At 46.1% G+C, this 22,887-nt stretch overlaps 1 protein-coding gene and 1 long non-coding RNA gene across 5 annotated transcripts in view; one reads left to right on the plus strand and one right to left on the minus strand.

The window, feature by feature from the left end:
• LOC140410715 (A-kinase anchor protein 7) overlaps positions 1 to 22,887 on the minus strand; it is a 287,628-nt gene that overhangs the window by 179,597 nt on the left and 85,144 nt on the right. For all 4 annotated transcript variants that reach the window (XR_011940714.1, XM_072499164.1, XM_072499163.1 and 1 more), the window contains exon 7: positions 9,941 to 10,088. Coding sequence is in view for 3 of the 4 variants with exons in the window: in XM_072499164.1 (XP_072355265.1) it covers positions 9,941 to 10,088 (148 nt within the window). In the remaining variant the exon portion in view is untranslated. The remainder of the gene's footprint in view (positions 1 to 9,940; positions 10,089 to 22,887) is intronic.
• The window catches only part of LOC140410716 (uncharacterized), a 132,984-nt gene that overhangs the window by 109,624 nt on the left and 473 nt on the right, over positions 1 to 22,887 (plus strand). The window contains exon 2 of the long non-coding RNA XR_011940715.1: positions 18,844 to 18,950. This is a non-coding gene — a long non-coding RNA (uncharacterized lncRNA). The remainder of the gene's footprint in view (positions 1 to 18,843; positions 18,951 to 22,887) is intronic.

Consider the following 22,887-nt stretch of genomic DNA (forward strand, 5'->3'; position numbering starts at 1 on the left):
TTAGCACCCCAAAAGCTGCCCCAGCTGACTTTGCAAAGATTAGGAATGCAGTTTGGCTTTTTTTGGTTTAGGAACATTGAGACTTTTCCTGCGTTGCAAAAGTAGCCGTGAAAAGCCCCTCATGCCCTCAGCCTGGGAATTATCGAACCAGGTTCCAAAAATGAAAGATCATTGGCCTAATCTTTTGTGTTGCTTGGGTGAACATTTTTTAAAACTTTTTGTTTCCCATGTTCTGAGACGATCAATATGACAAATAAGATTTTAATTTACTGATGAATCTGTGACAATTGCTTCAACAAATTAATAAATTCACATTTTTATAATAATCTTTATTGTCACAAGTAGGCTTACATTAACACTGCAATGAAGTTACTCTGAAAATCCCCTTGTCGCTACATTCTGGCACCTGTTCGGGTACACGGAGGGAGAATTCAGAATGTCCAAATTACCAAACAGCACGTTTTTTGGGACTTGTGGGAGGAAACCGGAGCACCCAGAGGAAATCCACACAGACACGGGGAGAATGTGCAGACTCCACACAGTGACACAGGCCAGAATTGAACCTGGAGTGTGAAGCAACAGTGCTAACCACTGTGCTACCGTTGTGCACTTGTTGTTGCTGCCAACCATGCTGTTCTCTTCCTCTGACCACATTTTTCTTCGACTGACATCTGTGACCTTCTCACCACCAGCCCTGCTGTTACTTGTGCAATCTTCTCTTAGGAAAAGGTTACAGAGATAGGGAGGGGAAAAGCCTGAAATAAATTCAGACATCAAGATGAGCACCTTGAATTTGAGGCGCGAGAAGACCAGGGGTTAATGGATGTTAGCAAGGACAAGGGAGAGAAAGTGGGGATTGGTGTTCGATAGGGTACAGGCAGCAGGTTTTGAATGAGTTTCTGGAGGGAAAAGAATGCAAGTATGGCAAGGGAAAGCATCTGAGTAATAGTGAAGGTGATAAACATATGGATGAGGCTTTCAGCAACAGCACCAGCTGGGCTGAGCAAGTAGCGACGGCATGCAATGTCATGGAGATGGAAGGTGTGGTAGCGTGCCCTTGTAAGGGGGCGCGTTCTTGGAGTCATGTGACCTGTAGGGCCAATCGAGCCTGAGCACACGAATACTGGGCTGAGCATGGGTTTCACGAAGGGTTTGGAGTCGTGGAGTAAGGTAGCCCTCATCTTTGTGGTAAACCACATTATTGCATTATATGTATTGTATTATATTGTGCATGCCTGGGCTTGTCCAGGCTTGCTCCGCCTGTGGCTCCTCCCCTCAGGCTTATATATAAAGGTGGTAAGTCTCCACCTCCGACCCAGTTCGGGTCCAGAGGCAGGGGTCTTGCTGTTTCGTGTTTTAAAGCCTCAGTTACGTTCATCACTCGTCGTGTGTTATTGATGGTGTATCAATCTTACCCTCTGTAAATTGTTATTTGCCTTAGTAAACCGTTCCCGGATGGCACGGTAGCACAGTGGTTAGCACTGTTGCTTCACAGGTTCAGGGTCCCAGGTTCGATTCCCGGCTTGGGTCACTGTCAGTGTGGAGTTTGCACATTCTCCTCGTGTCCGGGTGCTCCGGTTTCCTCCCACAAGTCCTGAAAGACGTGCCTGTTAGGTGAATTGGACATTCTTAATTCTCCCTCCATGTACCCGAACAGGCGGCGGAATGTGGCGACTAGGGGCTTTTAACAGTAACTTCATTGCAGTGTTAATGTAAACCTACTTGTGACAATAAAGATTATTATTATTCATTAATCTACTTGGTGATCGCCAAGCTTTCAACATACTAGAGAAGGAATCAGTGGCAGACGTACCTTTGTGGGGACCACGCTCACCTTAATTTCTGGGATCACCATGATGTCACGCCTCTCTCCCTTTGGAGTCACGTACCTGCCTTCCCCCCTTTGATGTCTCGCCGCTCCCTATCCTATGGACGTCTCCCCGCTCCCCCTCCCATGGACGTCTCCCCGCTCCCCCTCCCATGGACGTCGCGCCGCTCCCCCTCCCATGGACGTCTCGCCACTTCCCCTCCCATGGACGTCTCGCCGCTCCCCCCTCCATGGACGTCTCGCCGCTCCCCCTCCCATGGACGTCTCGCCGCTCCCCCTCCCATGGACGTCTCGCCGCTCCCCCTCCCATGGACGTCTCGCCGCTCCCCCTCCCATGGACGTCTCGCCGCTCCCCCTCCCATGGACGTCTCGCCGCTCCCCCTCCCATGGACGTCTCGCCGCTCCCCCTCCCATGGACGTCTCGCCGCTCCCCCTCCCATGGACGTCAGGTGATCCTGATGGCACAGAGTTCATCATTACAGATGAAATGAATGACTTCTTTCACTTCATCTTCAAAACGATTTGTCTCAACATCCTCCAGGTAGAATTTACTTAATTTATTATTGCAGTCACTTTTAGCATTTTCATTCAAACATCTGTCGAAAAGCGGGCAAAATAAATCAACAGGTTTCTTCAGAGATTCACTTCTACTCTGCAATCGCACCATTATTGTGTCATAAATAACAGCGACAGTTTCAACAATGATCTTTTTCCCTTTCATTGTCTCTAGTTTCATCGAAAAATAACTTCCTGTATCTTGTACATTTGTTAATCAGAGGACCTGATAATGTTTGTTAATGTTAGTGCCCCTGCTTCCACCAAGCGATAGACATATCCAACTTTCATGACAAAACCTTTAACTGAGGCTAACAATTATGCAGCATTTCATAAAGTTGTATCAACTTTTTGCAGCGATTTGTTGATGGCATTAATTATTTGAAGTAAATGGTTCCACAAAAAGAATACAAATATTAATATTGCACATTTCAAACTTTTCTGCCAAGGATTTTGCTTCAGTTTTCATACGTGTTTTTTCTGAATTTGATGCAGCTATGAGTAATAAGGTTTCCTTTATATCAGCAAAAATAATTTTCAAAGCCAAAAGAGCTTCTGCACGAGCGGGCCACCTGATATCACAAATTCTTATGACCGTCAAATGTTTTCCATCTGCCTTCTCCAAACTTGATTGCAACATATTCCATCGACGCGTGGAAACCAGAAAAAGGCATACACGTTTGAACAATGTCAAAAAATGTGCAGCTGCCTCACAGGATTCAACTGCAGCATTGCAGATTAAATTCAAGGAATGACTTGAACATGGGATGAATAATGCGACAATGCATTGTTCAATCCTGCTTGTAGACCTGAATATTTTCCTGCCATATTTGCAGCATTATCGAAGCTCTTTCCATAACAATTTTTGATGTCCAAACCTAAATTTGTAATGATTTCCAAAACAGTTGTTTCCAGACACTTAAACAGGTGAGATTGTAGCTTGCCAGGGACCCGGGTTCAATTCCAGCAATGAGTGACTGTCTATATGGTATTTGTACGTTCTCCCTGTGTTTGCGTGTGTTTCCTCCCACAGTCCAAAGATGTGCAGATTAAGTGGAGGGATTGGTCATGCTAAATTGCCCCTTCGTGTCCAAAGATGTGCAGGTTAGGTGGGGCTGCGGGGATAGGGCCTGGTGCTCTTTCAGAGGGTCAGTGTAGACTTGATGGGCTGAATAGCCTCCATCTGCACTGTACGGATTCAATGATTCTATCTTACTTCATTAGTGAATTAATAGCCGCTTTACATTAACCGATCTTTTTCATTTTAATGCATATGAATTTTCTGAAAGAGCAGGCGTTTGGCTCTCCTCAGCCCTGGGGGTCAAGTCTCCCCTCGCTGCTTGACGACGGCCTACCAGAGTCCCGGTCGGGTTGGCTGGCTCACTCGCCACTGCCCTTGTGGCTTTTTCCGCCAATTCGCACCTCACCTCAACGACCTTGCCTCGTTGCTAGCTGTCAGTCTGGCTACGGACCGCCTTGCCCTCCTCAGCCCTGGCCTGGGAGTCAGGTTACCTTGCTCCCCATGACGACAGCTTGCTTCCAAGTCCCGACCGGCTGGTTGGCTCACCACCTCCCTCCCTTGTTGATTTTTTCACCAAGTTGCAAAAATGCTAGTTAAGTAAACTAATAAGTGATATTTGCCTTGACTACTCTATTCTCCCTCCTAGTCACCTCCAAGGGGACTCAACCAACCAGAGTCTGATGTTGCTCTGCATTTGCCTGCTGATAGGCTCAACCAATCGGCAAATGCAGAGCGAGTAAGCTCTGATTGATGCCCACAGACACCGGCTAGAACGGGGCCCCATGCCTTTGCACGGTGTGTTTCATTCTAGGGCCGCCTTTGGATGGCGTTGCCCTTTATGATAACTCAGTTCAGGATCAAACAGAATGCTGAGATTGTAAATAGTCTGCCTCAGTCTGAAACAGTGGTAGTGAAAGCAGGTATTGAGTCAGTGGCAAGTAAATGGAAGTTGTACTGGATGCATTTTGATGGTCAAAACATATTGTTCTCTCCCGTGTGCCCATGAGGCTCCCAGTGTGAAGATGGAAAACAAGAGTGGCGTCTTGCTTATCAATAACATTAGCTTTAATTTTAAAATAATTGTTCAATGATAATTTAAATAAACAGTGCTCCAGCTCGTCAGTTGAGAAAAATAGCAGATGTGTGACATTGGGCATTGCAGTCTGTGATTGGATTTGCATGTAACTCACGTTGAGTGACCGGTTTTGTTCTTCCTGAGGATTTTAAGTCCATTTGAATGTTATGGCATGCTTTGTGATTTTTGAAGGTAGCCCACGAGAACATTGTCTGATAGGACAGGGTAGAAAGGGGTTATTCAGCCCATCGAGTCTGCACTGGATCTTTTGAAGAGCAACCCACTCTTGTCCTTTCCCCATGTCCTTGTATTTCTCCTCTTTCAAATATTTATCAAATATCCTTTTGAAAGCTATTGATGAATGTTTCCATTATCCGGTCAGGCAGTGCATTCCAAATCATAGAATCATAGAATTTACAGTGCAGAAGGAGGCCATTCAGCCCATCGAGTCTACTCCGGCCCCTGAAAGAGCACCCTACCCAAGTCCACACCTCCACCCTATCCCCGTAACCCAGCTAACGTTTGGAAACTACGGAGCAATTTAGCATGACCAACCCACCTAAACTGCACATCTTTGGACTGTGGGAGGAAACCGGAGCACCCAGAGAAAACCCACGCACACACGGGGAGAACGTGCAGACTCCGCACAGACAGTGACCCAAGCTGGGAATCGAACCCGGATCCCTGGCGCTGTGAGGCAACAGTGATAACCACTGTGCTACCATGCCGCCCTATACATCATAACCACTCCGTGCATGAAAATATTTTCCTAGTGCTGCCTGTTTCTTTTGTTACTCACCCCACACCTCAGCCCCCACATATTTTACTTGATCTAATTTCTGCACCTTTCAGGGAAGGAATAAAACCAACTGGGAAAGGAGAATCTTTACCCTTCCTAACTCACAGGAAAACTAAAACAAATAAAAACTAACAACTTTCTAGGTGGGGTGTAAGCTTTCCCATTAAAATTGCCCCAGCGATGTGTAGTCTGCCTATTTATCAACTCATAGAGTCATAGAGGTTTACAGAATGAAAACAGGCACTTCGGCCCAACATGTCCATGCCGCCCAGTTTTTACCACTAAGCTAGTTTCAATTGCCCACACTTGACCCATAACCCTCTCTCCCCACCTTGCCCATGTAACTGTCCATCTGCTGAAGCTGGAGCAGGAGATTGAAGCCCTCCACAAATTTTATTCCATTATGTAGTAGAAATTCTGGTTCTCCTCCGGATTTTTCATTTATTCACTTTCAGTTGCTGCTGAAAACCTCATCGGTGCCTTTATCACCTTCTGACGCTCTGACTGAAATGCTCTCCTGGACAGATTTACATCCTCCTCATCTCTAAACACATCACAAATCTGCTGTCTGTATCCTATCCAACACCAAGTCCCATGTGTCCAATAACACTGGCCTAGCTAACATGCAGGACCTCAAATTTAAAATGCTTACTTTGCTGTTTAAATTTATTAAAGGCTTTTCCCGCCCGTCTCACCCACGATTATAACCCCCAATGGTCATTCTTCCTTTGCCCCACCATTGGCAGCTGTACTTGCCACCTAACCCCCAAATTCTCCAATACCCTCCTCATCTTTCCACCTCCCTCTCATATCTCAAGACCGTTCTTAAATGCTGCACTGCCTATGTACAAAGCCTTATTTAGTCCAAAGATTGGGCTAACAATAATGCTCCAGTCAGACAGTAACTAGTCACTGTTCCTTTCCCCTCTATAGTAAACTGCTGTTATGAATTTATCACAGCAGCGTTCCAAATTTCATTCACCAGCTTTCTACAAGGAAAATACTGTGCAACACAAAGGAACAACAGCAGTGGTCCCGCACTGTATGCTGCCAAGTGAATCCATTGCCAGCAACAGTGTAACTTCCTGCTTCATTCGTATTAAGAGCAGAGCTTGAATAAGGTTGTTTTGCTCGCAAATCTATCATTTAGGCCCAACACGGCTGCCTCATTTGAAATAAATACACTTACTACTGTGTCATGGATCTTGTATGCCGATTATTTTATTTGCAACACATTTCATGGACAATGTCAATAAAGATAAATAAATGATTTTATTATGTACAATTATGTACAATTGTAGCTATTACCCTGTCCCAGCACTTGCGTGATAAACAAAAGCAAAATAAAGAGCCATTCCACAGCTATCTAATTTATTAACAGCACAAGAATTAAAAAAGTTCTGCTGGCAATTTTTAAAAATTAACTATGTTGAAATTAAAAATTCAGGTGAAGAAGGAGCAGCTCTCCGAAAGCTAGTGACATCTAAACAAACCTGTTGGACTTTAACCTGGTGTTGTAAGACTTCTTACTGTGTTAATTCACAGGCAGCAAATCCCGAAAATTGCAATGGAATCAATGGCTGGATCCTCTTTTTAGGCTCAATGTAGAAGGATACATCTTAAACAGAGCATCAGGAAAACTTCCTTCTCTGCTCTTCATCAATAGCACCATGCAATAATCCTGCTAAGCTACCATGCAACAATCCTGCGCGAGTGCCTGGAACTTATATCAGGCAGGTCTTGTTGATCAGTGATTTTTAAAAAATTGAGATGGAAAAGCACACTGAAAAAAAGTGGCAGCGTGCAACTAAATTTTAAAGGAAACACTGGCGCCATGGAATCTTTCACCTCCTGTTGAAAGGCCAGACTGGGCCTCGGTTTAATGTCTCACTCCCTCAGCACTGCATTGGAGAACCAGCTGAGACTAAATGCTTAAATCCCTGTGGTTTTGTGAACCAACAACCTCGTGAGGCAATGGTGGCATTTCAGCCTTCACACATTTTGATAAGCAGACCATATGTTTAATCCCAGATTTGATTCTGATGAAAGGTAACAAACCTGAAACATTAAAAAATGCTGCCTGAAATGAGCCAAGGCCGAGACCCTCAAAACATTTAAGAAGTATTTATATGTGCATTTGCGATGCCAAGGCATACAAGGCTATGGGCCAAGTGCCAAAAAATGGTTTGAACACTTAGGTGGTTCTTTTTGACCGGGGCAGATGCGATGGGCCAAAGGGCCTTTTCTGCCCTGTAGGCCTCTATGACTCAATTAACTCGGCCTCTCTCCACCTGGAATGCTGCCAGGCTTGCTAGGTATTTCAAGCATTTTCTATTTCATATGTTTGACACTGCTCGGTCTGTTCATTATTTGCTGGCTTTACTTGCCTCATTAATTTGGATGAAGATCTTTACAATTCATCCTGCCCATCAGGCATGTTTGCCTCACTAACATTTGGCATGAGTGTGGATTCCCCAGCAGAATTCCCACCAGCAATGGGAGAGAACTATTGTCAAAGCTCAGAAGTGCTGGAGATAGTTGGGGAGGACTTGTGCGTGTGACAACGTATGTGTGAATGAGTATCAAGAGTGTATGTGTGTGTATGAGAGAGAGTGAGAAAGAAAGGGAGGGGGAGATTGTGAGCGCGAGAGTGTGTGTGAGAGTGTGCGCATGTGAGAGTGTGTGTGAGTGTGTGCATGTGAGAGTGTGTGTGCGAGAGAGTGTGAGGGTGTGCGCATGTGAGAGTGTGTGTGTGTGCATGTGAGAGTGTGTGTGCGAGAGAGTGTGAGGGTGTGCGCATGTGAGAGTGTGTGTGCGAGAGTGTGAGAGAGAGAATGTGAGAATGTGTGAGAGAGTATGTGAAAGAGTGTGTGTGAGAGAGAGTGTGTGTGAGAGAGAGTGTGTGTGAGAGAGAGTGTGTGTGAGAGAGAGTGCGTGTGAGAGTGCGTGTGAGAGAGAGTGCGTGTGAGAGAGAGTGCGTGTGAGAGAGAGTGCGTGTGAGAGAGTGCGTGTGAGAGAGTGCGTGTGAGAGAGTGCGTGTGAGAGAGTGCGTGTGAGAGTGCGTGTGAGAGAGTGCGCGTGTGAGAGAGTACGCGTGTGAGAGAGTGCGCGTGTGAGAGAGTGCGTGTGAGAGTGCGCGTGTGAGAGAGTGCGTGTGAGAGTGCGAGAGAGTGCGTGTGTGAGAGTGAGAGTGTGTGTGAGAGAGAGAGAATGTGTGAGAGAGTGTGTGTGAGAGAGAGTGTGAGAGAGAGGGGGAGGGAGAGGGGGCGTGAGGGAGATAGAGGGTGAGAGAGAGGGAGAGAGAGAGGGGGAGAGAGAGGGGGAGAGAGAGGGGGAGAGAGAGGGAGAGAGAGGGAGAGAGAGAGGGAGAGAGAGGGGGAGAGAGAGGGAGAGAGAGGGGGAGAGAGAGAGGGGGAGAGAGAGAGGGGGAGAGAGAGAGGGGGAGAGAGAGAGGGGGAGAGAGAGGGGGAGAGAGAGGGGGAGAGAGGGAGAGAGAGGAAGAGAGGGAGAGAGAGGGAGAGAGAGGGAGAGAGTGTGAGAGAGAGAGTGTGAGAGAGTGAGAGTGTGTGTGTGTGTGCGCGCATGTGCGAGTGTGTGAGAGAGTGTGAGAGAGAGTGTGAGTGAGAGTGTGTATGAAAGAGTGTGTGTTTGAGAGAGTGTGCGTGAAGTATGTGTGAGACTGTGTGTGTGAGAGTGTGTGTGTCAGAGAGAGTGAGAGTGTGAGTGAGAGTGTGTATGAAAGAGTGTGTTTGAGAGAGTGTGCGTGAAGTATGTGTGAGACTGTGTGTGTGAGACTGTGTGTGAGAGTGTGTGTGAGAGTGTGTGTGAGAGTGTGTGTGCGAGAGAGAGTGTGCGAGAGAGAGTGTGCGAGAGAGAGTGTGCGAGAGAGAGTGTGCGAGAGAGAGTGTGCGAGAGAGAGTGTGCGAGAGAGAATGTGGGTGCGAGAGTGTGTGTGTGAGAGTGTGCGAGAGTGTGAGCGAGGGAGCGTGTGTGTGTGAGAGTGTGTGTGTGAGAGTGTGTGTGTGAGAGTGTGTGTGTGTCAGTGTGTGCGAGAGTGTGTGCGAGAGTGTGTGCAAGTGTGTGCGAGAGTGTGTGCGTGAGAGAGTGTGAGAGAGAGTGTATGAGTGAGAGCGTGCGTATGTGAGAGAGCGTGCGTATGTGAGAGAGAGCATGCATATGTGAGAGAGAGCGTGCGTTTGTGAGAGAGAGCGAGAGGGTGTGCGAGGGAGAGAGGGCGTGTGAGCGAGAGTGTGTGCAAGTGAGCGGGTGGGTGGGCAAGAGAGCAGGCGTGAGCGAGTGAAAAAGAACTGAAAAGGAGATGACAGAAAAAAATGAATGAGGCTAAATGAGAGATGAGACGAGGTGGGGTGTGAGTTTGAATGAGAAGAAGACAAGAGAGAGTGAAAGAGATATTGAATTTATCATGTGGCAAATTTACATAGGCACTGTATATGGACTCTGAAAATATAAAATCAGAACAGAATTTATCCCTCCAAAGTTATTTTTGCAGCTTAGTCCAGCTATCTGACAGCTGCTAATCCTGATTTACCTGTACATAGCATATGCTCTTGATGCTTTTGCGCAATGGCAGAGAAGATCAGCTAAAATACAGGAAAGAAACTTAGACCTCCACATTAGTTTAATGCATTAATATACACTTACCCATAGCAACCGACGTCTCACAGTGATAGTAGCCATTTGGTTGTTTCTTCTTCAACATGGAGCAAAGATGTAGACAAGTCACAATCTCATCCCCAAAATAATGATCTTCAAAATTTTTATATAGCGCTGGAGGAAATTTCTTAATTCCCTGCAAATAGTAAATATGGTTGTTGATATTATTATGACAAAAATAGATAATTTCAAGAACAGTAGTACTTCACATGTTCTCAATTCTGAAAGTTCATGTATGTTTTATAATTTATTTAACCTTTGGCAATGTGCCGAAACAACTTCATAATAAAACTACAACTCTCATGTTAGTTAACATTTCTGAATGTAAACTTTATTTATCAAATGTTTTTATTCACAAGTCATTTGGAAATTACTGTATTTGAATTGACCTGAGATCAAGTATATGTAGTCTTTATGGACTTTAGGTTTTAAGGAATTCCTTAAAGGCAGAAAGAGATATGGAGAAATCTTGCAATCAGCAAATCGCCCCACTTCTGACCTTTTGATGGAGTAAAAGGTCATTGTGGGTGTCGAAGAGCCTTGGTGAGTAGTTGCAGTACATCTTATAGATGGCACACACTACTGACACCATGCGTCGGTGCTGGAGCAGAGTGTGAGTGTTTAAGATGGTGGCTGGGGTCCTTGGTGATTTGCCGAACCACAGCAAATTGCTGTGATGTTTTATTGCTGGGAGGGCGAGGAGGCTTGTTTGAGGTTCAAAAACATTAATTGTGTGCCAGCCATGGCTCAGTTGGCAGCATGCTCACCTCTGAAACAAGAGGTTTCTTGGTTCTCTAGGCATGATCCAGAGTGCAAACATCAAAGATGACAACCCAGTTCAGTACCTGGGGAAAGCTGCATTTTTGGGGGTACCATCTTTTGGATGAGACCTCAGAGGCTCTGATTGCCCGCTTGGGTGTATGTGGAAAACGTCCATGGCACTATTTCAGAAAAGAGCAGGAGGGTTATTCCCTCAAACAACGTCACAAGAATAGATTATCTGCCCAGCATCACATTGCTGCTTGAGCGAGTTTACTGCGTGCAAATCGGCTACCGAGTTTCCTACATTACAACGCTGACCATATTCCAAAAGATAATTAATTGGTTGTAAAATGCTTTGGGACATGTGGTCATGAAAGGCAAGTTTTTTAAAAAATCAGACCTTCAAACAGAAATATTTACAATTTAAAAAGGCACTGATAAGGAAGCCATTCGGCCCATCATGTCAGCACCAGCTCCCAAAAGAGCAACCTAGCTAGTCCCATTCACCAACTTCATCTCTGTAGCCCTCTAAATTGACTAGCATTTAACAAAAAGGTGTTTTAAATTTGTCAGATAGTTGAAGGTGATGCCATTCACATCAATAGATAAGACAGCAATCCAAATACATTGCATATGCCCAGTGCAAAAAACCTTCAGTGTTCCAAGTCACAATACTGACATATGTGTTTTGTTATTCTCTTAACATAGCATAAGCTGCTTCCTTGATGTGCACTCTGACAAAGGAAGGTTCAGACTTGGAGATAGCTTTAACACATTTATTACTGTTAACGATTCTCCTACTTGGATGCGACTCTTCTGTTAATCCTGCTTTAGCTACTCAGACTAACCAGTCTGCTACAATCCACGTGGTGGGTGCGATGTGTTTGAATCAACCATGTCAGTACTCACCAAGTGTCTCCACTGGAAAGAGAAAGATCATGTGTGCTGTGTCCTTATATATAGGTTGGTGTAATGCCCCCCTGTGGTAGTGTCATGACTGCCCATTGGTCATGTCCTATCTTACTGAACTATTGGTTGAATGTCTGTGTGTCATGATGTCTCTGATGCTCCCTCTGGTGTCTAGCTAGGTGTAGTGTGTTCACATTAACCCCTTGTGTATTTACAGTGAGGCATATCACCACATCCCCCCTTTTTTGTGTTACATATTTTCGGTACAGTGTTAAAGAAAATTGAACAAAATAGGTAGATAGTGATGACGTACAAATCATGATGAGTGATGATTACACAATAAGTCCAAATCATATGTACAAAGTTCAGTAATTAATATGGTCGAGTGGCTGTCTTGTTTGGTTGTTGAGTTGGTGATGTTGATGCTGGCATTGCTTTGTAAACGCCGTCAGTGCCCCTGTGCGTTAGGAACCAAGAAGTGGTTAAATCACTTTGTTGTCTGATGTGGACTCTTTCTTTCTTTCGATGTTCGTGGTAGCGATGTATGCAATCTGTGTCGTCCTGCCATGGTATGTCATTGTACTGAGCTGAGCAGTAACAGTGTCCCGCATTTGCAGAGTTGTACCATGTCGTACCAGTCGTAGTTCCATTGGTGTTGTTTTTGTCGTACTTGTTGTCGACATTGTTGCCTTTGGTACTCTTCTTGCTCTTGTCTTTGATGTTGTTGTTGCGTTGGTTGGTTTTGTTGTCGTGTTTGCTGCGCTCAAGGACCACACTCTGAGGATAATACGAGTCCTTCACACAGTTACTCGTGTTAGCGTGATTGTGGCATCTGCTGTTTCCTTGAGCGTGCCGTCACTGAGTTTACGGCGCTCCCCATCTGGAGTCACGTCCGGCTTACTTGAATCAGCTTTGGTTTGTCGATGCTCCCCATCTGGAGTCTGGTCTGTTTCACCCGAGTCGGTTTTGGCTTGTCGATGCTCCCCGTCTGGAGGCCTTTCTGGTTCACCTGAATCAGCTTTGGTTTCTTGACGCTCCCCGTCCAGAGTCATTGCAGGTTCACTTGCATCTTCTGAGGTTTCGTGATGCTCCCCGTCCGGAGTCAAAACATTCAGGAATGCATTTGCTTGTGGAGAGGCTCGAGTGAATGAGGTTTGAAGTAACGTGGGGTCACCGGAGTCACCAGTAGTCTCACTGTGATTGACGAGTGCCTCTGTACACACTAACTGAGGTCTGTCACGTTGCACATCTGGTATGGGAAGTGGGATGCCGTCGTCACTTGTCTCACATACAGTGGATAGAGCCTCAGTGTCTTCTTGTCATTCACTTGAGCTGGGTAGACTGTCAGAGTCTTCTTCTGGTGGCTCAAATAATCTGGGTGGACTGTCATAGTCGCTTTGTTGTTCACGTGAGCGTGGTAGACTGTCATAGTGTTCTTGCTGCTCACTGGAGCGTGGTAGACTGTCATAGTCTTCTTGCTGTGCACTTGAGCATGGCAGACCTGCATCGTCTGCTGCTGGTTGCTCAGAGGAGGTTGCTAGACCCGCATGGTCTTGTTCATGCAAGGACTGCACTCTGGAGTCTTGCGTTCCTTCCATCGTGGAGTGTGTCCACGAGCTCGCCGTGGAGGCTTGTGTTACTCCCTCTGTGGAGTCTTGCAGCGTTCCTTGTGTGGAATCGTGCATTGGTCTCGCTGTGAAGACTGTCATCACTTCTTGTTCATGCAAGGACTGCGCTCTGTAGTCTTGCATTGCTTCTACTGTGGAGGCTGTTCACTAGCTCGCTGTGGAGGCTTGTGTCACTCGAGTCACTTCTTGTTCATGCAAGGACTGCGCTCTGTAGTCTTGCGTTGCTTCTATCGTGGGGTCTGTCCACAAGCTCACTGTGGAGGTTTGTGTCACTGGAGTCACTTCTTGTGTGGAGACGTGCAGTTGTCTCCCTGTGGAGTTTTTCATCGCTTTCTGTGTGGAGGCTGGCACCCTTCGTGGTGTGTGGACCACTCTCTGTGTGGAGTCGGGGACTCTGCGCGGTGCGTGGACCACTTTCTGTGTGGCAGCAGGCTGCTCTCTGTGAGCTTGTACCGCTCTCTGTCTCTTGGCGTCAGGCCGCAGCATAATCCTGCACTCACGAGCCGGGATGTCATACATGCTGGGCTGAAGATCCTCAAATCCGAAGATCACATCCGCGTCTGTGTTGGATTCGTCACTGTGCAACACATCTCATCGCGGTTCAGATTTGGTAGTGGGCTCGCGATGTCCAAAGAAGAAATCATGGTCTGAGTCGTAGTCTGCAAGGACTGTATCATCTTCTAGGATGGTGCTAACTGTTTGTTGCAGAGTTCTGCGGAGGTTACTTTCAGCTACTGGTTGAATTTCAGGCATTGTGCTGTCGTTCCAGGTGAATCTTGTTTTGAGGCTTTAAAAAAATTTTTTCTCGTTTTGGGACATTTCCCCTTTAAGTGGGCGTGGTCCGGGCCTCTGACGTCACAAAGCTTGTGCCGTAGAGCGTATGTTTACTTGGGGCCTTTCTCCCGCATGCACAAATGGACCTTCCTGTTCTGTGCGCTTGTCGCGCAACTGCGCATGTGCGGCTCCTTGTCCAAGATGGCTGCAAATCAAAACTGCAGTTTTCTGCAATGGAAAGCCTACCATCGCCTCATGGTCAGTACTGGCACCTCTTTTACCGCTTTCTGTTGGTTTGTTTGTGCTTTCCTCGCAGTATTGTTCAAACCTATCCAGGGCTGTCTGGAAGTCTCTCTTTTCTTGCCCTCTGGAGTAATTGAAGGTTTTGAAGATTTGTTCTGCATTTGCACCCGCAATTGTGAGCAGAAGCTCTGTCTTTTCAGCATCGGCCACGTCTTGTAGGTCGGCTGCTACCAGGAAGATCTCAAACCTTTGCCTGAATGCACATAGTTTGCACTGAGATTACCGTGACACCTGAGCCGCTGTGGAACCAGAATCTCGATCATCTTGCCTGGGTGCTGTTGCTGGTTGTCACTGTTTTGCTGAGTTGAGCTACAGTGATTTAAACAGTCATTCTCTGGTATCATATTTTGTTATGCTCTTGGCGTAGCATAAGCTGCTTCCTAGATGTGCACTCTGACAAAGGAAGGTTCAGACTTGGAGATAGGTTTAATACATTTATTACTGTTAACGATTCTCCTACTTGGATTCGACTCTCCTGTTAATCCTGCTATAGCTACTCAGACTAACTAACCAGTCTGCTACAATCCATGTGGTGGGTGTGATGTGTTTCAATCAACCCTGTCTGTACTCACTAAGTGTCTCCACTGGAAAGAGACTGAGCATGTGTGCTGTGTCCTTATATATGGGTTGGTGTAATGGCCCCCTGTGGTAGTGTCACGCCTGGGTGTGTCGTGACTGCCCATTGGTCGTGTCCTATCTTACTGACCTATTGGTTGAATGTATGTGTGTCATGTCTCTGGTGCTCCCTCTGGTGTCTAGCTAGATGTAGTGTGTTCACATTAACCCCTTCTGTATTTACAGTGATGCATATCACCACAATATCTAGTGACAGGAAGAGACACATTAAAACTTGATGTAATTTATTTTATTGCTCTTTGCAGTTAGCTGGAGGTTCACATAAAGAAAGACCTTTTGCATTGAGACAGTGGGTGGGATTTTCTGCTCCCACCCACACAGAGGCCGGAAATTCCTGCCCGAGGTCAATGGAATTTCGATGGTCCGTCAAATGTTTCATCCCACACTCGACAATTCCTGTGGCAGTCAGGGCCGGAAAATTTACATTGCTGTTCTTTTCTAAACTTAGCATGTCCAAAAGTGCTTTACAATTAATGAGGTGCTTTCTAAACGCAGACACTGTGGTGATGTAGGAAACCCTGCAGGGAATGTGCAGACTGTAAGGACCCACAAACAGCAATGACATAAATGACCAGCTCATTGTTTTTTGGTGTTGTAAGGGGGATAAAGGTTGGCCAGGTCAAGTGAACTCCCCCGATCTTCAAAATAGTGCCACTGGGTCTTTTATAACCACCTCAGACAGCAGACAGGAATTTGGTTCAACATGCCATCCTAAGACTGCCTCTGACAATATAGCAGTGCCAAGTAGAACACTGCGTGCTCAATTCTCTGTTACTTAAGTACTTAAGTAACTTAAAGGACTTAAGGAAGTAGCCCTAGAAATAGTAGATCCATTGGTGGTCATTTTCCAAAATTCTTTGGATTCTAGAATGGTTCCTGCAGATTGGAGGGTAGCGAATGTAACCCTGCTATTCAAAAAGGGAGGTAGAGAGAAAACAGGGAACTACAGACCAGTGAGCCTAACATCGGTATTAGGGAAGTTTCTAGAGTCCATTATCAAGAATTTCATAGCACAGCATTTGGAAAGCAGTGGTATAATCAGATAAAGTCAGCAAGGTTTACAAAAGAAAAATCATGCTTCACAAATCTACTGGAATAATTTGAAGATGTAACTACTGGACTTAATCAGCAAGAACCAGTGGATGTGCTTTATTTAGACTTTCAGAAGGCTTTCAACAAGGTCTCACATAGCAGATTAATATGTAAAGTTAAAGCGCATGGGATTACGGGTAGTGAGTTGGATTCTCCACTCCCCGACGCTGAAATCGCGTTCGGCAACGGGATGGAGAATCCGTTTTGGCGCCGAAATCGGGAGTAGCACCTGTTTTTCAATTCTCCGCGCCCTGAAAATCGGCGTACCCGAGGAGTACGTCGCGCCGAGTATCTACCGACTCAGGCCATTGCCTGAGGCCTGCCCCACGATGCTCCGTTGCTGACCGGCCTAATTCCCAACGGCGCGGTTTCCGTGTGCTCACACCGTCCTGGATCCTCGCATGACGGCTGTGGACCACAGTCCCGGAGAGGGCTGATCGGCGGGCAGGGGGGGGGGAAGGCTTCATTCGGGGCTGGGGGCAATGTGGGCGGACGGTCCGGGGTGCGCGTGTGGCTGATGCGAGGCACTACTTTGGCTGAGTCCGGCACGGAGCGCGGCACAGCTGTGCGCATGCGCGGCCTCGGAACCGGAAGTGCTGGGAGCCATATCGGCAGCTAGAGCTGAGAGCTGCACACCAGCTCCCTGCTCGCCCCCAGCAAAACGGGGAATTGGTGGTCTTTTGACACCTGTTTTCACGACTGCGTCAGCACTTAGTCTCAAAATCGGAGAATCCAGCCCAGTGTCTTGAGACGGATAGAAAGCTTGTTATCAGACATGAAGCAAAAAGTTAGAGTAAATGGGTCTTTTTCTAATTGTCAGGCAGTGACTAGTGGGGTACCACAGGGGTCTGTGCTCGGACCCCAACTGTTCACATTATCTATTAATGATTCGGACGAGGGAACAAAATGTATTATCTCCAAATCTGCAGATGATACAAAGTTGGGTGAGAGGGTGAGCTTTGAGGAGGATGCAGAGATGCTTCAGCGGGATTAGGCACATGCATGGCAGATGGAGCATTATGTGAATAAATTTGAGGTTATCCTCTTCGGTAGCAGAAATAGGAAAGCAGATTATTATTTGAATGGGTGTAAATTGAGAGAGGTAGATACTCAGCGAGACCTTGCTGTCCTCGTGCATCAGTCGCTGAGAGTGTGCAGGTACATTAGGCAGTAAAGAAGGCAAATGTGTGTTGGCCTTCATTGCGAGAGGATTTCAGTATAGGGATAAAGATGTTTTACATAGGGCATTGGTGAGGCCACACCTGGAGTATTGTGTGCAGTTTTGGTGTCCTTATCTGAAGAAGATATTCTTACTATGGAGGGAGTGCAGCAAAGGTTTACCAAGCTGATTCCTGGGGTGGCAGGACGGACGTATAAGGAGAGACTAAGTCAGTTAGGACTATATTCATTGGAGTTTAGAAGAGCGAGAGGGGATATGATAGAAACATATTGAATTCGAACAGGATTAGAGAGGATAGATTCAGAAAGAATGTTCCCGATGGTGGGGGAGTCCAGAACTAAGGGTTATAGTTTGAGGATAAAGGGTAAACCTTTTAGGACTGAGATGAGAAGAAATCTCTTCACCCAGGGAGTGGTGAATCTGTGGAATTCATTACCACAGAAAGTAGTTGAGGTTAAAACATTGTGTAACTTCAAGAAGGAATTAGATAGAGCTCTTGGGGCTAAAGGGATGAAGGAATATGGGGGGGAAGGCGGGATCAAGGTTTTGAACTTGATGATCAGCCATAATCATAATGAATAGCAGAGCAGGCTCGAAGGGCCAATTGGCCTCCTCCTGTTTCTACATCCATATGTGATCTCACTGTGCTCTGTATAACTAAAGCATAACCTCCCTATTCTTGTATTCAATTCTCCTCGCAATAAAGGATCATGTTCTATTAGCTTTCCTATTAGCACTGCAGACATTGCAGACAATGTGCATTTCCTTTCTATCCAGGCATTTCTCAGGCCCCTCTCACTTATTTTATCCCTTCAGAAGATTTCCATGGGCTGTGTTATTGTGACGTGGCTGCAACATTGTGGCCTGGTTAAATTTCGGTCAATCACTTTAAACTGATGACATGAAAGTGCCCATAAATATACTCAAACCAATGTAATGTTTTGCCATTTCCTATTCTTAATGTGGTAATGAAACTTGGCAGGCCTAAGGTTATGATGTTTAAAAACCAGAGGTCAACTAAATCTTCTGACACTAACTTCTTATAATTATATAGATTGTCACAGTGATATAGCATACAGGCAGCAACATCATACTTCATGCAATGTTTCTGGCATGATAACTTCCATTTGTGCTATGTCTCTACAGTGATCTATACAAATCAGTGCGTGCTAGGAAACTGAATTAGCTAAGGATGAATAAACACACTCGACAGTCTACTGGAAAATAAGCTGACTGAGGGCAGCATGGTGGCGCAGTGGGTTAGCCCTGTTGCCTCATGGCGCCGAGGTCCCAGGTTTGATCCCGGCTCTGGGTCACTGTCCATGAGGAGTTTGCACATTCTCCCCGTGGTTGCGTGGGTTTCGCCCCCACAACACAAAATATGTGCAAGCTAGGTGGATTGGCCATGTTAAATTGACCCTTAATTGGAAAAAAATGAATTGGGTACACTAAATTTATTTTTAAAATGCTGACTGACTGAAGAGATTAAATTGTTCTTTCTTCCTGGAGTTCAAACAGCAAGAGGAAAACTTGTCTGGGTTTCAACATTAGCTTCTACGTAACTAAACGTAGCCAAACCGAAATTAACAACAACTTAATTTATTTAGCATCTTTTACAGAATAAAATGTCCCAAGGCGCTTCACAGGATCGTTACACAGTAAACACAGACACTGAGTCACATAAGATACTAGGCTTGATACCAAAAGCTTAGAGGTAGGTAGAACTTCTCGATAACCTTATAAAACTCATAAGCCTTTATATCAATAATACGAAGGATCCAGAGGAAGGACAGATCAGTCTCTGTTTGAATGTCACTCGTCAACATTGTGCTCCAAATAGTACCATATGTGGTCATGGTTGGAGTAGTTAAATCAAGAGGTAACAATGCATGGATGAGCAGATACACTGAGGCAGCAACAGTCAGGTGCTGTTACAAAGTTGAAACAGACGGTCTTTAAAGATGGACGTGTGGTCAGGGGTCAAATACTACACCAAAGTCTGGTTCAGTCTCAGACATTATCAGAGAGAGGAATGGAGTTGGTATCTAGAGAGCGGAGTTTGTCACGGGGACCTTCGATTTTCCCAATATGTAATTGGAGGAAATTTCTGCTCATTCATTACTGAAAGTCAGATAAAAAGGCTGATAATTTAGAGACAGTGGAGGAGCCAAGAGAGCTGGGTGCTGAGATAGAGCTGGGTGTTGTCTGAACCTGGGAAAATTAATGTGATGTTTTTGAACTATGTGACCAAGAGGTAGCATGCAGATAATGAAAATAATAAATGAAGGGGCCAAGGACAGATCCTTGGGAACTGATAACGATAACCGCGCGGGGGAAGGAAGAAAAGTTATTGCAGATGATTTTTGTTTTGGTCTACAAATGGAGATAGGAATAGAACCAGCTGAGAGCAGTTCCAACCAACTGGACAGGTGCTGGAGGAGGATGATGTGGTCAACTCCGTCAAAGGCTGTAGTGAGTCGAGAAGAATGAGGAGAGATAGTTTATCTTTGTCACAATCACAGAGGATGTCATTTGTGACTTTGATAAGAGTAGTTTCGGTACAGTGACAAAGGAGGAAAAGCAGATTCAAGGAGGTTAAAACATGAGAGTTTCAGGGAAGATGAGCACAAATTTGAGAATAGACAACATAATCAAGGTCTTTTGAGATGAAAGGAAGGTTGAAGATGTGGTAGATTTTTGGAAGGTCAATGGGGTCAGGGGAGGCATGACAACAGTAGATTCGAAGGAGATATCGGGATTTGTGTCGGCAGGGAAGGCCTCACAAGTAAAGGCGCTGTTGGAGTGGGGCTGGGGGTTGCCTTGCCAAATTCAATGAATTAATATTGGGTGGCAAATATAGCCATGGTAAGGAAGTGGGTAGTGGGGGGGTGGTCGGTATGGAGCAAATGGAGGAAACCTCGTGTAAGAGCACTAGTTTCTGCCGTTCTCGCCGGACAGCTCCAGTAGTAGAGGCGGCCCTGAGGGTGTGGGGACAGTGGCGACAGCACTTGATGCTTGAAGGGGCCTCAGTTTGGGCTCCGATCTGTGGGATTCACAGGTTTTCTTCGGGGGGCCTTGGACAGGGGGGGTTTCAGGGTTGGTGGCGGGTAGAGACCGAGTGGATCGGGAATTTAATAATAATAATAATTGCTTATTGTCACAAGTAGGCTTAAATGAAGTTGCTGTGAAAAGCCCCTCGTCGCCACATTCCGGCGCCTGTTCGGGGAGGCCGGTACGGGAATTGAACCCGCGTTGCTGGCCTTGTTCTGCATTACAAGCCAGCTGTTTAGCCCACTGTGTTAAACCAGCCCCATTGTTGTGGGGGGCAGCTTCCCGAGCTTGGAAGGATTGATGGAAGGGTATGAATTGCCCAGCGGAAACGGGTTCCGGTACTTGCATGAGCAGAATTATGTGAAAAAACAGGTGCCATCCTTTCGTGACCTGCCACCCCCGGGGTTACAGGATAAGGTGCTGTTGAAAACAGAGGTTGGTGAGGGTAGGTTGCCAGAGATATATAAGGAACTGATGGGTTGGGAGGGCGCCTCGATAGTAGTAGTTAAGTGAAAATGGGAGGAGGAGCTGTGGGAAGAGCTGGAGGCTGGGTTATGGGAGGTGGCCCTGAGGAGGGTGAATTGGTCCTCTTTGTGTGCCAGGCTTAGCCTCATTAAATTTAAAGTAGTCCACAGGGTGCATATTATGGTGGCCAGAATGAACAGGTTTTTTGAGGGGGTGAAGGGAAGGTGTGGGCGGTTCTCCGGGGCCCGCGAATCATGTTCACATGTTTGGGCCTGTCCGGGACAGCACAGTGGCCTAGTGGTTAGCACAGCTGCCTCATGGCGCTGAGGTCCCAGGTTCGATCCCAGCTCTGGGTCACTGTCCGTGTGGAGTTTGCACATTCTCCCAGTGTCTGCGTGGGTTTCGCCCCCACAACCCAAAAATGTGCAGGGTAGGTGGATTGGCCATGCTAAATTGCCCCTTAATTGGAAAAAATAATTGGGTAATCTAAATTTTTTTTAAAAAAATGTTTGGGCCTGCCCGAAGTTGGAGGGATTTTGGCAGGGGTTCGCTGACATGATGTCGGAGGTACTGAGTGTGAAGGTGGTCCAAGTCCAGAATTGGCAGTGTTTGATGTCGGAAGACCCGGGAGTCCAGGGGCGAGAGAGGCCGGCGTTCTGGTCTTTGCCTCCCTGGTAGCCCGGAGAGGGATCCTGTTGGGGGGACTCGAAACCAGGGCGATGGATGAACGACCTCGCGGGGTTCCTTTGGCTGAAGAAAATTAAGTCTGCCTTAAGAGGGTCGATGGAAGGGTTCACCCGGAGATATAAGCCGTTCATTGACTTCTTCCAGGACAGCAAAATCAGCAGGGAGTGGGAGTGGGGGGAAGGGGGGGGGGGGGGGGGGGGGGAGACTTTTAGGGTTAATAAGAAAAGGTGGAGGCAGAGAGGGAGGGAGGGCGGGCTGTGGTTGTTGGTTACTTATTTAGTTACAACGTAATCTCCTGTTTGTTATCTTTTTGTTATTGTTTTGATCTTGGTTGTGTTTGATGCTCATTTATAAATGCCTTAATAAAAACATTTTTTAAAAAAAAACAATAGATTTGAAGGTGAGGGGAGCTGCATGCGGCGAGAGAACCATGAACAATATCTGTTCCCATTGGAGCCAGAAATGGAAATTGTTTGGTCGGCAGTTTGTTGGACATAGGGTTTAATGAGCAGGAAGTGGACCTTATGGTCAAGATGCGCTCAGAGAGTGCATGAGGGGGGAATGGGAGGAAAGCTTGGTTTTGGAGGTGCCGGTTTCAGAGAAAAGGGTGATGGAGTGAAAAAAGACAGTTTGTAGTACAGTAAAGAAGCAGAGGAAGATCCTGGAATTGTGAGCAATTTTTGAAGAGAATGAATTGGTGGTTGCAATGGGAACTTTGGCATCAAAGGTGGAAGTGAGGGTGTGGTCACGCAGATTGGTAGCTGCAGAAATGGAGGGCTAAGGACAGTTGATGTTTTGAAATTATAGTTGTCAATGAATTAAGAGGGAGACTTTTCCAGAGGGGGCTACGGAAAGTAGGATAGGGAAGTGGAAGGAGATATGGGTGGAAAGCAATACAACAAGCGATCAGTGATGACCTGATCTGTGATTCCTATGATGGGATCCGAGATGCCACAAGATAGAAAAAGACAAGGGGTTGGATGTGAATTTAGGATGGGGAAGTTAAATGAAGGATAAGATTTAGGAAGGGCAATGAACTCAAAGGAGATCCAGGCTAAAATCATCGAGGACGAGAAGTCACTCAGTGAAGAGGCTGAAGGAGGAATGCAGTGAACATATATCACTATAAAACTTTTTATGGTACTTGGATGGGTAGTAGGGAAATAGGATTTGACAAGAGAGGTGAGAGAACAAATGACATCTACATAGCTCCTCTAATGTAATAGAACATCCATTTCACAGGAGCATTTTAAACAAAATATGACACCAATCACATAAGTACTTCATAGGTCAGGTGACCAAAAGCTTAATCCAGCGAGTTAGAGAGGTGGAGAGGTGCAGGAGGGTATTTCAAAGCTTAGGGCTTCAGCAGCTGAAGGCATGGCCACCAATGTTGAGGCAATTAAAATCAGGGACACTCAAGAGGCCAAACTTAGAGGAGTACAGGT

The sequence above is a fragment of the Scyliorhinus torazame genome, chromosome 4 (assembly GCF_047496885.1).
Source record: "Scyliorhinus torazame isolate Kashiwa2021f chromosome 4, sScyTor2.1, whole genome shotgun sequence".
NCBI classification, from domain to species: Eukaryota; Metazoa; Chordata; class Chondrichthyes; order Carcharhiniformes; family Scyliorhinidae; genus Scyliorhinus; species Scyliorhinus torazame.